Source organism: Peromyscus maniculatus, chromosome 16 (genome assembly GCF_049852395.1).
Source record: "Peromyscus maniculatus bairdii isolate BWxNUB_F1_BW_parent chromosome 16, HU_Pman_BW_mat_3.1, whole genome shotgun sequence".
In the NCBI taxonomy this organism is placed as follows: Eukaryota; Metazoa; Chordata; class Mammalia; order Rodentia; family Cricetidae; genus Peromyscus; species Peromyscus maniculatus.
The window spans coordinates 36392565-36411220 of record NC_134867.1 but is presented as its reverse complement, the minus strand read 5'-3'; the positions used below and the strand labels follow the sequence as shown (position 1 = coordinate 36411220).

Genomic DNA, 18656 nt, shown 5'->3' with positions numbered 1-18656 from the left:
AAAAAAAAAAAACCGGACCTTGTCCTCGAAAGAAAGACACAGCAAGAGAGCAAAGAGTTTGTAAAGCAGACACCTGCATCCACTGAAAGTTCCCACAGCCAGGCTTGCTGGCGCTTCTTATATTTCTTTTTTTAGAGGGGAGGGGGCAAATTTTGAGACAGGGATTTTCTGTGTAGTTTTGGTGCCTGTCCTGGATCTCGCTCTGTAGACCATGCTGGCCCCGAATTTACAGAGATCCGCCCTCTGCCAGCCCAGGAGTGCTGGGATTACAGATATGCTCCACCACTGCCCATTCCTTAACCTTCTTGCAAGCCTTTTTCTGCAGGTGTTACACAGTTTTGTTCACTTCCGTTTCTTTAGTGTCTGTCCTTCAGCGATCACACACACTGCCATTTCCACCCTTTAGGCACGAGCCTAGTTTTCTCTAAAGAGCACAAGATCTGATTTTTCTCCTTTTTATTCGGAACCCAGCAGCTGAGTCAGCGATCTGCCCGGGCGGGGACCCCAGCTCCGCCCCTGCCCGCCCTCGCGCCCTTGGGTCCCGGGCTCCCGGGATCTGGAAGGATTTCACGCAGCCGGCGTGGATCTCCGCCTCTGGACCGGGAATGTGGAGTTCAGGCCCGGTTGAGCGTCTGCTGTCTGCGCATCCAGTCCGCGGCGGTTGAACCCCGAGTCGCCGGCGAACCGAAGCAGCGGCTCATGGACACAGCGGAGTCCCAGGCTCCTGCGGGGACAGGAGGTGACTGTGATCCGTGCAGTCGCGCGCTGCTGCTTGCTTCGGGCCTGTCTCTTTAACTAGGATCCAGTAGGCTTACTTTTGCTTTTTTGGTTGTTGTTTATTTTTTTTTCCTGAGCCCTTCAACTAGGGCGGGGCCTGACTTGACTATGGGGTCCAGGCCAGCATTTCTTTTCTCTGGTTTGAGGACTGGGTATAGGTACTTCCCAAAGCTATGCTTTTTAAGTAGGGGCTTTCAGAATCCCTTCAAATTAACACCATATCATCAGGCCTAAACTGTTTTCTTTGGTCTCTGGGTATTTGCTGGCGTTCTCCTTACTTTCCATTTTTTTCTCATTTTCCTTCTTCAGCTCGGGCATATTTCAAAGGATTCTTAAGACTTCCTCAACTTAATGCACAGGATTTTTCCTCCTGGCCCACAGTAGCTACCTCTGGAAAAATCAGCAGATCAAATGCATTTTCTTCTCTTTTGTTCCCCCTCAGAATCATTCAATTTAAAAATGGCTAAGGAATCTGCTTGGACCTTTGAAACTGAGTCACTTGATTGGTTCTTTGAAGTTTAAATATGGAAACAAATACTTAATGAGCAATTGATTCAAAAGACTAGTAATTAGTATTGACGATGACTTGATTATGACTTCATTTAAGTGTTTGTGAGTCTTGTGTTTCCAGAATGTTAAGTTTACCAATTGAATGACTGGTAATGAGCCAACATGACTCTGGTAAAGACCTCGCATTACCCGTTTAAACATTTAAGCCCTGACTGAATCTAGGTAGCATGTGAAACCAGGAGCTTGAGAAAATGAGATGTCATTCTTTAGAGCCTGATGCCCTGGATAAAGCACCCTGGAGCTCATCATTGTAGGGATTTTTGAAAGAGTGGGCAGGTTGGTCCATCTCATTGTAAGTCAAGGTAGATCCGAAGGCTTAGTATTTTCTGTACTGAAATTCTGATACAAGAGTCTATGCATGAAAACAAAGTTTCAATTTGCAGTGATATTCCAGGATTGTTTTGTGTTGGGTCACAGCGGCTACAAACTGCTCTATTTAGAATAGCCTTTTAGCTCAACAAGTGTTTTTTAGAGTCTTCTAACTCCACAGTAAATGTCCCTTGTGTGTTTTACCCAGAATCCCACTTACACTCCTGTAACAGCAGTATGTTTTCATTTAAGATGATGGCTGTGGAGGAAGTCCAGGAGAGACATCCAGGAGACTTTCAAGAGAACAGCTTTGTGTACTGGTGTCGGCAGCTTCCTTAAACTTGGGGTGCATGATGGCCTATTCCATCCTTGGACCGTTTTTCCCCAAGGAGGTAAAACATTTTGTATCTGCATAGACTAATCTTTAGAAAGCCCTTCAGTTATGTAATCTTAGAGGATATAAAATGTGAGAATATGGGGCCAGTGGGGGTGCTCAGCAGTCAAGATCGTGCTCTGCTTTTCCAGATGACCCGAGTTAAGTTCCCAGCCCCCATATCAAGAAGTTCATAACCATCCAACTCTAGCTCCAGAGGACTCTGGTGCCTCTGGCCTCTGTGGACATCAGTTCTCACATGTAAATATCTCCATACAGACACATATGCATACACATAATTAAAATGTTTCAAAATAAAATATAAAAATGTGCCTACAGTATAGATAATATTGGTGTGTTTTGTATGGTGGTGTGTGTATTGTGTGTACGTGGGGAGGGGGACATTAGTCTATCTGTGCACAGAGGCCAGAGGTCAGTATCAGGCATCTTCTTTGTGACATGGTCTTTTACTGTACTTGGAGCTCGCCAGTTCAGCTAGACTGACTAGCCAGCAAGCCTCTGGGATCCTCCTGCCTCCTCCTCCCTGGGGTTAGTATTACAGATGTGTGTCAACAAGCTCAGCTTTCTATGTGGGTGCTGGGGATTCAGTTCGGGTCTTCCTGGTTACACAGCAGGTACATTACCTAGACTCATCTCCCCAGCCCTCCTCCTCCACTAAGAGAGTATTTCTTAATGTTTAATAAGGAAACAAAACAAAACAAAACAAAAAGAACATCTTCCTGCTGGATAATTCTCCCCAAATTTACTTGACTTCCTAAGTGTTATTTATTTTCCATGTAGTTTGATTAATCTTTCCTTGGCGTCTATGACTGAAAAAGGAGATTCACCAAATGACTAAGATACCAATGCTTCCAGAAGGCTAGAACTCTGTCTTCTGGTGTTGGGATTAATATATATTTTAGAATCAGGTTGTCTGTAGCAAGTTTGTAGCTCATGCCTTTAATCAGAGTACTCAGAAAGCACAGGTAAGCAGCAGATTCTAGGAGTTTTGAGACCAGCTTGGTCTATAAGTGAGTTCCAGGCAGACATGGTCATATAGTGAGACTGTCTCTGAAGATTGTTGCAGATGTGGTCATGGGAAGAGCAGAGTGAATGGCATATTCTTACAGAACAGGACACAGCTCACTGGGGCTTACACTTAGGGCACAGTGAGACCTTGATAGAAGGCTGAGGCTCTGAGGGGCAAGCTTTGGCTGGAATGCAAGAACCCTGGGATGTATACCCAGGACTTGATTGCTGGGAGGGCATCAGAGTGGTTGGTCAGATTTGGGTTTTGTGAGAAAATACTGATGGGATCCTTTAAAGCAGTTGTTCTCAACCTCCCTAATATTATAACCCTTTTATAAAGTTTCTCATGTTGTGGTGACCCCCAACCATACAATTATTTTTGTTCCTCCTTATAACTGTTATCATGAATCATAATGTAAATACTGATGTGCAAGATATTTGGTGTGCCACTTCTGCCCAAGGGGTTGTGACCCACAGGTTGAGAACCACTGCTCTAAGGTTATAGAAGGTATCTTAATTAGGGTTTCTATTGCCGTGATGAAACACCATGACCAAAAGACAAGTTGGGGAAGAAAGGGCTTATTTGGCTTACACTTCCATATCACTGTTTATCATTGAAGGACGTCAGGAGAGGAACTCAAATAGGGCAGAAACCTGGGGGCAGGAGCTGATGCAGAGGCCGTGGAGGGGTGCTGCTTACTGGCTTGCTCCTCATGCTTTGCTTGGCCTGCTTTCTTGTAGAACCTAGTAGGGGCGGCCCCTCTTACCATGGACTGGGCCCTGACCCATCAATCACTAATTAAGAAAATGCCTTACAGCTGGATCTTATGAAGGCATTTTTTTCAATTGAGACTCCCTCCTCTCCAGTTGACTCTAGTATGTGTCAATTTGGTATAAAAATAGCCAGCACAGGAGGGAAAAACAAACAGAAATTCAATTTCTTTTGCTGTGCATTCACAACACAGATTACCTCTGTGGCCTCAAAAGGCATAGTGATGTCTCCTTTTTCTCCAGCAAGCAAGTAACTCTTCAGCAGCAGACACGGTGGTGTCCTCTAATCCAGGACAACTGTGACTCTGTCTTCTGGAGATTTCTCAGTCCCAGGACTGCTCCCTGCCTTCAAATCCCAGGTGCAGATCCCATGTTGTCTAACCTGGAGCTTAAGTTAAGGTTTACACATACCCTTCCTTGGATTCAATTGATTTGCTTAATTGGCCACAGAACTAAGGTAAACACTTAAGGGTATGGGTTTTACTATAAAGAACACACATGAGGCAATGCACTGGGTGACATGTTGCCCGTTAGGAACATTCACATTTTCAGCTCTGTAGACACTCAATGAGCCCTGTGCCTTCGGGGTTTTGTGGACATGATCATTTAAAGACTGGGTGTAGAGATTTGGTCAGGCCTGACAGTCCAGGTTCTTTTGTTCTTTTCATAATATTTCTCCCCTCAGGATATGAGAACCCATCTGGAATGAGAAATATCTTGTAACCTGTCAGACAAGCTAGATGAGTTACAAGCCAAGAACTAATTCTTCTTCTTCTTCTTCTTCTTCTTCTTCTTCTTCTTCTTCTTCTTCTTCTTCTTCTTCTTCTTCTTCTTCTTCCTCCCCCCCCCCTCTCTCTCTCACACACACACACACACACACACACACACGCTGGTAGGATGGCTCAGTGGGTAAAGGCACTGAGTTCATCCCCCTGAACTCATATGGCAGAAGGAGAGAACTGACTCTGAGAGTTGTCTTCTGACTTCTACATGTGTGCCGTGGTACATGCATGCCCCCTGCCTCCGTCATAAACACACAGTGAGTAAGTGCAATAACAGTATCTTTTAAAAAAAACAAAATATGTGTATCACAACATTACAATAAGATGGATACATAGCATTTGTTATGTGTCCCAGTTCCTGGCTCGTAACTCTCACATAGCTTACATGGGAAGGGATGGAGGAGTTGTTTTTCTTAAAATCGTGCCTGGAGGGGCTGAGATGACTCGGTAGGTAAGAACATGCTCTGCAAGTGTGAGAACCTGAGTTTAATTCTCCAGCACCCACACGAAAAGCCAGGCATAGGCTGTACATGACTTGTAACCCAACACTAGGGGGCAGAGACAGATGGATCTCAAGGGCTCACTGGTCAGCTTAGTTCAGTGGGATGCAAAGCTGGTTCAGTGAGAGACCCTGTCTGCAGGCAATGAGGAGAGCAGTACATAAGACACCAGTGTCCTGCTCTAGCCTCCGTGTGTGCTCCTATTTGAATGCACCTGTACAGTCACATGCTTGTGTACTCACATGCACGGACACACAACCTGTAGTTAGAGGGAAAAAGGAAAAGAAATGCAATTGTAGAGAATACAGTTTTAAAATGTGTACATATATTAATTTTTTAGGACTTATTTATTTTATTTTGTGCATGTATGTGTGTGTACCTCGTACATGCCGTACCCTCAGAGGTCAGAAGAAGGTAGGTTCCCTGGGACTGAAGTTATGGATGGTTGTGAGCCAAGCAAGAGCAACAGTTGCTCTTACCTGCTCATCCATCTCCCCAGGTCCAAGGATGCATTCTGGAGGGTTTTCAGGTACGTGCATCTGTGTACAGTTGTTTGATGCTCGGGTGAAAGGATGCATGGAAAGCACTCTTCTGACCATGAATATTCATGGGTAACAAACAGCCTGTCACAGAAAAGAAGGTATGTAAAAGGTGACTGCTGACTCTCAGGGGACAGGATAGCCACGTGAGGGTCAGGTTTCATGCTCTACTTCAAACCAAGTTGTGTAGCCGGAAGGTTTTTCTAGTCCCACCCAGCCCTGCAGTCCCACAGCCGCTTATAAAATAATCACTCAGGGGCTTATATTAATTACAAACTGTATGGCCAATGACTTACGTTTCTTGCTAGCTATCTCTATAATCTTAAATTAACCCATTTCTATTAATCTATGTATTGCCATGTGGCCATGGTGTTAGTGGTCTGCTGGCATGTTGCTCCTTCGACTGCAGGCTGGTGTCTCTCCTACCTCTGCCATTCTTCTTCCTGTCTTTCTTTTGGATTTCCTGCCTGGCTATAACCTGACTCATCATAGGCTAGAGCAGCTTCTTTACTAACCAATCATAGCAACACATATTCACGACATATAGAAAGACCATCCCACACCTAAGTTGCATAAGTTGTCTTAAGTTCCTTAAAAATTGTTCTTTTGGTTTTTTATTTTTATTTTTTGGTGGGGGTGGGGGGGTGGGGGGATACAAGATCTCACTATGTAGCTCCCGATGGCCTAGTACACCAGGCTGGCCTCAAAATCACCGAGATCCCTCTGCCTCAGCCTCCCAGGAGCTAGAATTAAAGGTGTGCAACACATGCTCAGCTAAATGCATCTTTTAACCCTTAAATGGATATAACGACAGCCCAATGTTAGGATGTGAGGCAAGATAGGGAGAATTAAGGGAATATTTGCATGGCTATTGTAAAGACAGTAGGGTGCTCCTCTCTTGAGAAGCACACACCCACATTTGGGTGTGTACTACCATTTCATAAGTGCCTCTCTCTACCCCTTGGTCCTATCCCTTTTTTCTCTCTCCAATATCAATGCTTAAATCTACTTAAAATACAATAAACTCCATCTGTACCTCATAAGAAGCTTCAATGTTAGTCCATATTGACCTGTCTTGAAGTTCTTCTTTGTAGTGAAGTAAAGAGTATTGGCTGCAGGCTGGGGACACCGCTCAGTTGGTAGAGTGTTTGTCTAGCGCACATAAAGCCCTGTCTTTGATCCCTGGCATCACATACACAAGTGTGATTGTACATGCTTGTAATCTCAGCACTTAGGAGCCAGAGGCAGGAGGACCAGGAGGAAGTCAAAACCAGCCTCATCTACATAGCAAGTCTTAGGCCCACCTGGGCTACATTAAACCCTGCCTCGAGGAACCATAAAAATAAATAAATAAATAAATAAATAAATAAATAAATAAATAAATAAATAAAAAGAATCTTAGGTTCAGCTGAGTAGGGGTCTCTGAAAAGAACTTCTCAGGATGCTAGAGGGGGCAGCATAGAGCTCAGTCTCTGGCCACCACCTCACTGGGACTCACAGGGCAGCCATACTTGCAGTTTGAAAAGGGGTTTTAGGTCTGGAGAAATGTCTCAGTGGTTCAGAACTCTCACTGCTCTTGCAAAGGACACGAGTTCAGTTCCCAGCACCCACACAGTGGTTCACAACTGCCTGACACTCCAGTCCCAGGGGATCCATGCCTCCACAAACTCCTGCACACACGTGGGGGCACATACTTACACTCAGGCACACACACAAAAGTAGATTCAGAATAAGTGCTGTATTGTCTATAGCAAAGTTCAGAGGTCCCTGGTGGGACAGGCTATAAACATTAATAATTCCAGCATGTAGAGAGTAAAATATGCTCGGGTGTCAGGACAGTGTGGATGGTGGGGAGCATCCTTTGTCTGCACTGCCCATCAGAAGGAAAACTCTTCCCAGATTAAGCATGGCAGAAGCCGTGGAGAAGACTGGTTAGGCTTTCGTATGATTCCCTTGCCAGTTCATGGCATTTCCTCTTCTTGAGGTGTTTTTTTTTTTTTTTTTTTTTTTGGATTTGTATATTTTCTTCTAGAACTGACAACTGGCACATGATTTGTTTTGTTTCTGTTTTTGGTGGAGTGCAATTTTGTAACTCGAAGTGCTACTAAAAAGGAAGTCTGTCTACATCAACTGTTTCCTGAGCCCCATGACTGAGACAGAGTCCAGATTTCCTCATCCGAAGCATTTTGTGTATGTGTGTGTGTGTGTGTGTGTGTGTGTGTGTGTGTGTGTGTGTGTGTGTTTTAAAATTCTGTAATACTGACTTTTATCCAGATAAAGGGAATTCTTTAAAGGCATACTAAGTGAATTATTTCACATCAGGGTCTAGATTTTACCATTGACTTTCCTGTCTTTCCTTACCCTCATTATTTTAAAATAAAAGTTTTAAATACCAGAAATAGGAAGGTTTGAGCAGGGAGATAGAGTAGGAGCAGGGACAATCAAAATTAGGCATGTATAAAAATGTTACAAGGAATGTGCTACTTGCTAAGTTAATTTTACAAAGAGAATGTCCATTATATGGACATTGTAACGCCTTCCCAAATCTTGGAAATTGCTATACATACATGGAAGTCACAAGGTCATGTTCTGACCTCCTCCTCTTGTCTTCCTACCAATGCTGTCTTGTCTCTCCAATTTTGTTCCCATTTCTTCTTCTTCTAAGGCAGAAAAGAAGGGGGCCAGCAACACCATGACTGGGATGATCTTCGGATGCTATGCTTTATTTGAGTTGCTGGCATCTTTAGTGTTTGGAAAATATGTAAGTATTGGCACTCATCTGCATATTTTAGTTTTCAAAAATCGTGTGGTGCGTTACTATAACTTACTAATCTAGAATGTCTATGGACATGGAAATGATACCATTCCATTTTTATAAATTATGCTACAGCTCTATCATTGTGGTTGATTAGTTAGTCCCTCCCATGCTTATAAACTGTTTGTAACACAGTTCTTTTAAATGATTATTTTAATATGATATTAACGACACATGCTTTCCTGCAATTGTATATATTCTGATACAGTGGGTTTGTTTATGGGAATGTAGACATGTTGGAGCAAATCCATTTATTGCTCTCCTTTGACTTTCATTATAGCTTGTACAAATTGGAGCCAAATTCATGTTTATATCCGGAATGTTTATCTCAGGAGGAGTTACAATTCTCTTTGGGTAAGTAGCTTTCTAATATGTTTGGAAACATGGGCGGATATCATAGTGTATTGGCTTTGAAGTTTTTCATAAAATTGTCTTGTGATTATATTTGTATGATGGAGGCTCTGTCCACGTGGAGGACAGTGCAGTACATCATTCCTTTTGCTCCACCTTTACATGGATTCCAGGTATTGAACTCAGGTTGCCAGGTATATGCTGCAAGCCCCTTACCCACCGAGCCTTGTCACTAGCCCATTAATGGCTCTTCTTTGTTTGGTTTTGTTTTTAGAGACAGGGTTTCTTCGTGTAGACCAGGCTGGTGTCAAACTCACAGAGATCACAGAGATCCATCTGCCTCTTCCTCCTTAGTGCTGGGATTAATGACATGGGCCACTACTGCACAGAAATTAATGGCTTTTTAAACCCATCAGTATCAGTCACTCCTATATTGTCAGATGAATGGCATGTGACTAATGGTGGAGGAAGGTGGTGAACAGCAAACAGAAACATCATTGGTCTTAAGAAGAGAGTTCTGGCCGGGCGGTGGTGGCGCACGCCTTTAATCCCAGCACTCGGGAGGCAGAGGCAGGCGGATCTCTGTGAGTTCGAGGCCAGCCTGGGCTACCAAGTGAGCTCCAGGAAAGGCGCAAAACTACAGAGGCAGAGAAACCCTGTCTCGAAAAACAAAAAAAAAAAAGAAGAGAGTTCTCCAAGACCATCTACTAAACTGTCTGCTGAACCAGACATGGTGCTCCCCATCTGTAATCCTGGCATGGGGAGGCAAAGGAGAAGGACCTTCAGTTCGAGGCCAGCCTGGGTTATGCAGGAAGACCCTATCTCAAAACAGCAATACAGAAAAATATAACAGTGGCTCCTGAGTGCATCCACCAGCACTCCTGTGGTTGCTCATGACGGGAACATAATAGTCTTCTGAGTCATAGAAACTCTTTGCTTAAACAGGAAAGACAATCTATTTCTTACAGGATCAACTCAAAGACACCTGGCTACAGGTGATGAAATAGCATTATCAGAAATCGTTCTTAGCTTCCTGCTTTTCTCTCCTCTTCTGGTGCAATGTTCCTTCACAAGCTCCTAGAACCTTCCTTTTCTTTTGTTGTTTTTGAGACAGGGTATAACGATGGAGCCATGAGTGGCCTGGAAGTTGCTATGTAGACCTGGCTGGCCTTGAACTCATAGAAATCTACCTGCCTCTGCCTCTGAATGCTGAGATTAAAAGCATTTCCTTTGCTCTTTCATCTCACTATTCTTGCTATTACCTAATAACAGTGTAACAACTGTTTACATAGCATTTACATTGTACCAGGTATCAAAAGTATCCAGAAAGTAACTTAAGGGCTGTAAGCATAGCTCTGCACCAAAGAGAGTACTTGCCCACTACTATGGGTGAAGCCTTGAGTTCAACACAGCACCATAGTAAAGAAGTAGATAATTAAAAGTAGAGATGCATTTGGTAAGATGAGCATCAGTTATAGCAGTAACATGTTTTGTGTCAGGGACTTGAGCATCTTCTGATTTTGATACCTAAGGCAGATTCTACCATCACACTATTCTCTGGGTTCAGGGGACCACTATATTCCAAAGAGACCTCCTTAGTATTATCATCTCAGAAATCAGTTATAACAACAGAAGGGGATAGCTAAGCTATTATTATGATGACTTGAATTATAACAAAAATTAAAAACAGCAATTCCCTATAGAAAGTATCACAACACAACTCTTTTTTTTTTTTTTTTTTTTTTTTTTTTGGTTTTTCGAGACAGGGTTTCTCTGTGTAGCTTTGCCCCTTTCCTGGAACTCACTTGGTAGCCCAGGCTGGCCTCGAACTCACAGAGATCCGCCTGGCTCTGCCTCCCGAGTGCTGGAATTAAAGGCGTGCGCCACCACCGCCTGGCACAACACAACTCTTTAAAAGATTTCTAGAGAGACTTTAACTAATAACTTTAGGTAGTATAGCTATTTTTAAAAGTAGAGCGAATTAAAAAATTAAAACCAGTTTGACACTTGACAGTTGTATTTCTTTTTAGTGTCTTGGACCAACTTCCAGATGGACCCATATTTATTGTCATGTGTTTTCTGGTGAGAATAGTAGATGCCATAGGCTTTGGTGCAGCCATAACAGCATCGTCCTCTATCCTCGCAAAGGCCTTCCCAAATAACGTGGCTACTGTGCTGGTATGTAATTTTAACTTTTTCTTATTTTCCTTTGATGTGGCCAAAACATTAGTTTAACATGTTCTTACATGCTTTCCCCAACTCTCTTGTGTATTGTCCCCCCTTTTGTTGTGATTTCGATTTCCTGCAGTAAAGTGAGAAAATAAAAAGCACATCATTGCTGGGTGTGGTGACACACACCTGTAATGCACTACTTAGGTGGTGAAGGCTGGAGCATCAAAGTTTGAGGCCAGCATGGGTGACACAATGAGTCACTGTCTGAAAAACAAAAACAAAGAAATGACGACTGTCTGAAATGTTTAATTATTCTTTATCAATAAAAACTCGGGAGTCAGATATGGGGTAAGAACCTGAATAATCAGCGAAGCGGCAGAAAAGTGACCAGTGACCTCGTATCTCTTTTGTTCCTACATCCAAAAGGCCAAGACCCTCTCTAAATCCCGCCCTACTACTTCCCATCTTTCTATCTGTCCTGAGTCCTCCAAAACCTCTGTAGTTAATTTTGGTCAGCTAGTAGCTAGCTCCACCCTCTGATTCAGAGCAAACTTTATTGTCAGAATGAGAACAAAATATCACACAACAACTCTCTGTGACAACTCTACCTCAGGAGGAGAGGGTTTAAAAAGAAGGTGAAGAAGCCTGGAATGGTGGCTCATGGCTTTAATCCCAGTACTCAGGAAGCAGAGGCAGGTGGATCTCTGTGAGTCTGAGTCAGACTGGTCCACACAGCAAGTGCCAGATCAGACACTGCTACACAGTGAGACCCTTATCCAAAGAAAAAAACAAAAAAGCAGTGACCTTGAGTGTCTCTTAGGTGCTCTTTCTGTGTCTGCATGGGCACTTGATGAGTAAACACGATCCCAACCATTTTTTTTTAAAATCACCCTTAAAATCATTTTTAAAGATTTGTTTTCTTTTTTATGTGTATTATTGTTTTATGCCTATATATATATACATACATACATATATATATATATATATATATATATATATATATATATATATACCACATATGTGCCCAGGGCCTACAGAGATCAGAAGAGGGGATCAGATCCCCTGGAACTGGAGTTATGATGGTTGTAAGCCACCATATGGGTGCTGTAACAAAGCCCAGGTCCTCTGTGAAAGAGCAAGTGTTCTTAACTACTGAACCATCTCTCGATTTTTTTAAAAATCACTTTACACTCTTCTGAGTAGCATTTTGCTGTCCCCCTGTGATCCTGTGAGTAGGGCCTGGCTGAATGGCTCATAGCTTTCCTCTACTCTACAAGTTTCCCCTCGTGATAGATGGTTACCTCATGAGCATCTTTCCTCCACTTTCCCCAGATATGTCTCAGAGGTCGTCTTGACAATGGTCAAAGCACTTGTGTCTTATCTGAGGGTGCCATCTAATTTTGACTTTACTGAATGTGTCAGCTTGGCCATGGGCCAGTTTTTTCCATATACAACTTGTTGCCCTTTTAAAGAGCTGGTGTTCTGTAGAATACCCTGGACAGTGCTGTTCAGGAAATTCCTGTTGTGGAGGCAGTCACCATTTGAGATCGGGCAGGAGAAAGTAGACTTGCCCTCTCAATCTTCTGCATAAAGTTGCAGCCGAAGCCAACACATCCCACACATTAGTTAATCATGATGGCTCTATGTCCTCTGTGGATCTTAAGACAGTGAGATTGTAAGCCATGGGTGTATTTAAAGATTTAAAATGGAAGCCGGGAGGTGGTGGTGCACGCCTTTAATCCCAGCACTTGGGAGGCAAAGCCAGGTGGATCATTGTGAGTTCGAGACCAGCCTGGACTACTGAGTGAGTTCCAGGAAAGGCGCAAAGCTACACAGAGAAACCCTGTCTCGAAAAACCAAAAAAAAAAAAAAAAAAAAAGATTTAAAATGGTACGATTTCCTTAACAGTAAAATTCTTTCCCTAGGACTGCCTTGTTTACCTCCAGTTAATTTTATGCAGAATAAACTTCAAAAGTTATAAAATGGAATATAGAATGTAGTAAATGTTTGACTTATACCATTGCTATTCTGACTTATGTACACATCTGCTGTCCAGGCACCCAGAGCCCTAGCTGCTCCAAGCGGGCAGCCAACATCTCAGGCTTCTTCCCAACATGACATATCTATGTGTACACACATGTGCATACGCCTATGGAGTGACAACATGATTCCCCCTTCTTTTCTTTACATGTGTGATGGCATATTCCTCACACCATTTAACAAATGGTTGATTATACTGACAAGTTCACACTTGACATCTTCTGTATCTATTTATAAGAAACATTCTTATTCTTTCTTCACTGACTGTGTGAAATTCCACTGTATAGATGTAACCTACTTTATCTAAATTGTTAGTGAGTATGTAAATCATCTGCATGTTTTTGTTAGTTAGTTAGTTAGTTTGTTTAGAACAGGGTCTCTCATAGCTCAAGCTGACTAGAACTCTCAAATGTTGACCTTGAACTCCTGGTCTTGCTTCCTGCATCTTCTTCTCCTGGGTGCTGGGATTGCAGGTGTCTGTCACCATGCCTAGCTTAACATCGCAAACAGTGCTACCATGTCAATGTATAAACAAGCATGTGTGTGTAAATTGTGATACAATCTTTTTTTTCAAGTAGTAATCTCATAATTCATTTTTTATTTAAGTCTTTTGAGAATTTCACACATGAGTCCAATATTTATATAATTTCCACCCTGCTGCCCTCTTAAATTACTGGCGTGTGTGTGTGTGTGTGTGTGTGTGTGTGTGTGTGTGTGTGTGTGCACGTGCATAAATACAGCATCAACCAACTGAGTCCATTTAGTCGCTTTTATGTGTATGTGTTCAGGTCTGACCACTAAGTTGGCTTAGGCTGTCTAAAAGGAGCCTCACCCCTGGACAAAACTGATTCTAGCTTTCTCAGGAGCCATTGCTTGCCTATAGGTCTTCATCTGGGGATAAAGCTTTGGAAAATTTCCTCATCCATGTGGCACGTCAGTCGGTGTAGTCATTTCTTGTCTTGTTTTGGTGACTGTATTATCGAGATTTCATGGATGCAGCTTCCCTTTCATGTGTAGAGGACACTATCTCACAGCAGACATCCTGGGCCTCTCTCTGGCTCCTACAGTCTTTCTGCCCCTAATTCCTTGGTGTTCCCTGGGAGTTATCGGGCTTGGGATGCAGATGTGTCAGTCTGCACCTGAGGTCGGTTGCGCTTTGCATCATGACCAGTTGTAGGTTTCTGTGATGGTCTCCAGCAGCTGCAGAAAGAAGCTTCTTTAATAAAGGGTGGGAGCTACACTTAACTGTGGATAGAAGGATACATATTTTGAATGTGGTAAAGGGTGGGATCTATGCTTACCTGTGGATATAAGGATAAATATTTTGAATGTGGTAAAGGGTAGGAGCTACACTTACCTGTGGATAGAAGGATACATATTTTGAATGTGGTAAAGGGTAGGAGCTACACTTACCTGTGGATAGAAGGATACATATTTTGAATGTGGTAAAGGGTAGGAGCTACACTTACCTGTGGATAGAAGGATACATATTTTGACTGTGGTTACTAATTATACTTGTTTGGGAAAATGGCAGTTAGTAGGGTCTCCTCTACTGTCCACGATCTCTCCAGCTACAGGTAGGCTAGGTTTACAGTACCAGGCATTTTGAGACAAGATATCACCCTGGCTGGCCTGGAACTCACAGAGATCTACCTGCCTCTGTTTCCCAAGTGCTGAAATTAAAGATGTGTGCTGTTATGCCTGATATTCATAATTCTTCAACTATAATACATTAAATTTCTGTTGTTTTTTCACTTTTAGGGAAGCCTTGAGGTTTTTTCTGGACTGGGGCTGATAGTAGGTCCCCCTTTAGGTGGCTTTTTGTATCAGTCCTTTGGCTATGAGGTGCCTTTTATTCTTCTGGGGTGCATAGTTCTATTGATGATACCACTCAACCTCTGTATTTTGCCCAGTTATGGTAAGTTCAAATTTCATACTCATTCTAGAATTTTACCTTTACTTTTATGTCTTTGTAAATGATACATTTACCATGTATATTATGTAACACCTCTTTGTAGTCCCCTCAAAAGCTGGTTCTGTTTCCTAAAATGTCGGTAATTAGTTGATGATGATTTTTGCTTACAAAGGACTAGGAATATAGCTCAATCAGTAGAGTGCTTTTCTAGCATTCATGAAGCCCTAGGTTTGACCTCCAACTTCACATAAGCAGATTATGGTGGTGCATGCCTTTAAAGCATCCTCAGCTACGTAGTGAGTTTGAGGCCAGCCTGAGATGCATGAGGCCCTCTCTTAAATACATAAAATAAAAAAGCATACCACAAAAATTTCCAGGTTTAGGAGAAACAAATACTTAATTTGTGCTCACGAGCCATTATCATTGGGCTGAACTAAGTTTTCACCAGAAATCCTGTGGGCAACACAGTTTGTCTGCAAAGCTGTGAAAACAAGAGAAGATTCCCACAAATTCTAGACCACCATTGTTTTTCTCTCTTCCTTCCTTCCTTCCTTCCTTCCTTCCTTCCTTCCTTCCTTCCTTCCTTCCTTCCTTCCTTTTCTTCTTCTTCTTCTTCTTCTTCTTCTTCTTCTTCTTCTTCTTCTTCTTCTTCTCCTCCTCCTCCTCCTCCTCCTCCTCCTCCTCCTCCTCCTCCTCCTTCTCTCTCTCTCTCTCTCTCTCTCTCTCTCTCTCTCTCTCTCTCTCTCTCCCTTTCTTTCTTTTGATGTCTCTCTGCATAGCCCTGTGTAGACAGACATTTCTTTGGGCCTCCAGCTCACAAAAAAACAAACAAACAAACAAACAAAAAAAAAACATGGAGACTATTAATTATGAAACTTCAGCCAATAGCTTAGGCCTGTTTCTAACTAGCTCTTATATCTTAAGCTAGCCTGTGTCTATTAATTTACTTTTTGTCTTGTGGCTTTATTACCTCACCTCCATATATCACATCCTGTTTGCTCTGCATCTCTGCCCTTCTTTTCCCCAGTGTCCTCTGTGCCCGGAAATCCTGCCTAGCTATTGGCTGTTCTGCTTTTTATTAAACCAACCACAGTGACACATCTTCACACAGTGTAAAGGAATATTCCACAACAGCCCTGGCTGTCCTGGAACTCACTATGTAGACCAGGCTGGCCTTGAGCTCACAGAAATCCTCTGCTTCTACCACCCTCAACTCTAGGACAATTTTGTGCACACAGAGAATTCTAGGCCATCGGGGGCACAGTGAGACAACGTGTCATTCTGTCAAAAAACATTCAATATAGGAGGGCAAGGCCAGTTCTTCCTTCCCAGTGGGCCTTCCACATGTCCATGTAGCAGTAACAGTTACAGGGACACAGGTCTCTGGTAGCAGTGATGAGAATCAATCTGGGTCCAAAGCTTCCCTTCCCGTATAAATCAACCTTCTCTGTGACAGGGCATATATATTGTTGTCAGGGTGCCACATGCTGGTAAGAGTCAACCAGAGCAGGGTTGACCAAGGCAAGAACACCGTGTCACCATTAAGTACGTACTGGTACTTAAGGCTCATTTGTAGTTCCCTTTGTCCAGATAAAAATTACCACCAGGGTTATGGTCGTTGTAAGCACCGTTTTTCAGAAGGGTTCATCAATCTTGTATAACTGAGCTGGAGAGGTTGCAAGAGAGCTGGGCAACCAGGGAGAAAAAGAGCCAAAGAGAGACAATACCACAGTGAACCACAAGGTGGTGCTGATCGCCTCTGCACGTGTAAGGAACTGGTTTTTCCTTGGTTTAGCATCCTAGGCTGTGTCCTGGTATGATGGATATTGGACAGAGAATTAAGAAGTAGTCAGCCACAGTCCTGGAGAGATGGCTCAGTGGTTAAGAGCACTGGCTGCTTCTGCAGAGGACCTGGGTTCAGTTCCCAGGACTCACATGGTGACTCGCAAGCATCTATGACTACAGTTCCAGGGGATCCAGTGCCCTCTTCTGACCTCCTCAAGCACCAATCATGCATGTGGTTTGCATACATACATACAGGCAAAACAGTCACACATATAAGATAAACAAGTTTAATTTAAAAAAAAAAAGAAAAGAAACAGGTCAGAAGAAAAAAATTGTTAATTCTTTATTACTCTAGGAAATGGGAAAAGACAGCTAAGACAGGCTATTTAAAACTGGAATTGAAAAAAAAATCCCTAAGGTCAATAATATTAGGCCTATAATTCGGATTGAGTATTCCTATTTAAGAATATTCTTTAAACCCGGGTGGTGGTGGTGGTGGTGGTGGTGGTGGTGGTGGTGGTGGTGGTGATACACACCTTTAATCCCAGCACTCGGGAGGCAGAGGCAGGCAAATCTCTGTGAGTTCAAGGCCAGCCTGGTCTACAGAGTGATTTCCAGGAAAGGCGCAAAGCTACACAGAGAAACCCTGTCTCGAAAAACAAAAACAAAAAGAAGAATACTCTTTAAGTTATTGAAAGTTTTAATGCAGACAACATCTAGGAAAGTAACCAAATTTCCTTTTGACATATTGGGGGACTGTGTGTTCTATGCACTCTGCCGATTTCTTCCACATCCATGGCCAATGTCTGGTGTTGGGTGTCAGGAGGCCCTGTTGCTCATTCTTCTATCCACGCTCCTGTTTCTGCCTGCTGTTATACGCTAACAGTCGTGTGCACATCACTCCTCTCATTAAAACCCTAAGTCTGAGAACCTGAAGAGGTCTGCTTTCCATCTTGGTGACAGATCGATGTGTCATGCAGTAAGTCCCACCTTCCCTGTGTCCCACATGCTGCAAGACTGGTACCTGTACCTGGAATCAGAGAGAACACCAAGCCCCCCCCCCACTACGTTTTTATGTATGCACACATTCCTATGATAAAGTTTAATTTAAAATTAGATACAATTAAGAGACTAATAATAGGGGGCTGGAGTGATGGCTCAGTAGTTAAGAGTCCTGGCTGCTCTTGCGGAGGACCAGGGTTCAAGTCTGAACACCCACATGGTGGGTCACAACCATCTGTAGCTCCGGTCCCAGGATAGAGCATTGTCTTCTGGCCTCCACAGCACCAGGAACAAACGACAGCCACATGGCACAGACATACTCACAGGCAAACACCTCATACACATAAAATAAATAATTTATAAAAAGAGATCAGCAATAATAATAAAAGTATAAAACAATTAGAACTACTATAATTTAAGTTATTTAAAGCTGAGAAATTCTTTGTTTCTAGAACTTTCTATTTATTTATTTAATTATTACTATTATTTTGGTATTTTTGAGACAGGGTTTCTCTATGTAGCCCTGGCCATCCTTGACCAGTCTGGCCTCAAACTTAGTGATTCACCTGTCTCTGCTGGCATTAAAGGCATGTGCCACCACGGCCCAGCTTTGTTTATTATTGTATTTATTATTGCTGGCAGTACAGAAATGAAATCACAGAAAGCAAAGCTGTTGTACTTGAAAATTGCTACGGGAGTAGATTATAAATGTTCTCATTGTCAAAAAATGACAAGTATGTGAGGTAAGGTGTAATGCATTTGTTAAATACTCGGATTCACTCTTTCTACTATGTACACGTGCACACATATGTGCAATATCAGTGTCATTCACTACTGATAAACAACATTTTTACCTGGAAATTAAAAATTTTGTTTTCTGAGACAGGATCTTGCTATGTAGCCCCCGGAACTCACGTTGTAGGCCA

At 42.7% G+C, this 18656-nt stretch overlaps 1 protein-coding gene across 2 annotated transcripts in view; it reads left to right on the top strand.

Moving 5' to 3' along the window:
• Positions 1–355: 355 nt before the first annotated feature.
• Positions 356–18656, top strand: part of LOC143268881 (MFS-type transporter SLC18B1) — a 32244-nt gene continuing 13943 nt past the window's right edge. The window contains exons 1-6 of one of the 2 annotated variants that reach the window (XM_076552624.1): positions 356–739; positions 1909–2048; positions 8316–8411; positions 8746–8819; positions 10847–10994; positions 14790–14946. In XM_076552624.1, coding sequence (XP_076408739.1) covers positions 700–739; positions 1909–2048; positions 8316–8411; positions 8746–8819; positions 10847–10994; positions 14790–14946 — 655 coding nt within the window. In that variant the 5' untranslated portion in view covers positions 356–699. Of the gene's footprint in view, positions 740–1908; positions 2049–8315; positions 8412–8745; positions 8820–10846; positions 10995–14789; positions 14947–18656 lie in introns of those variants that run through there. The other variant, XM_076552625.1, reaches the window with a different exon arrangement.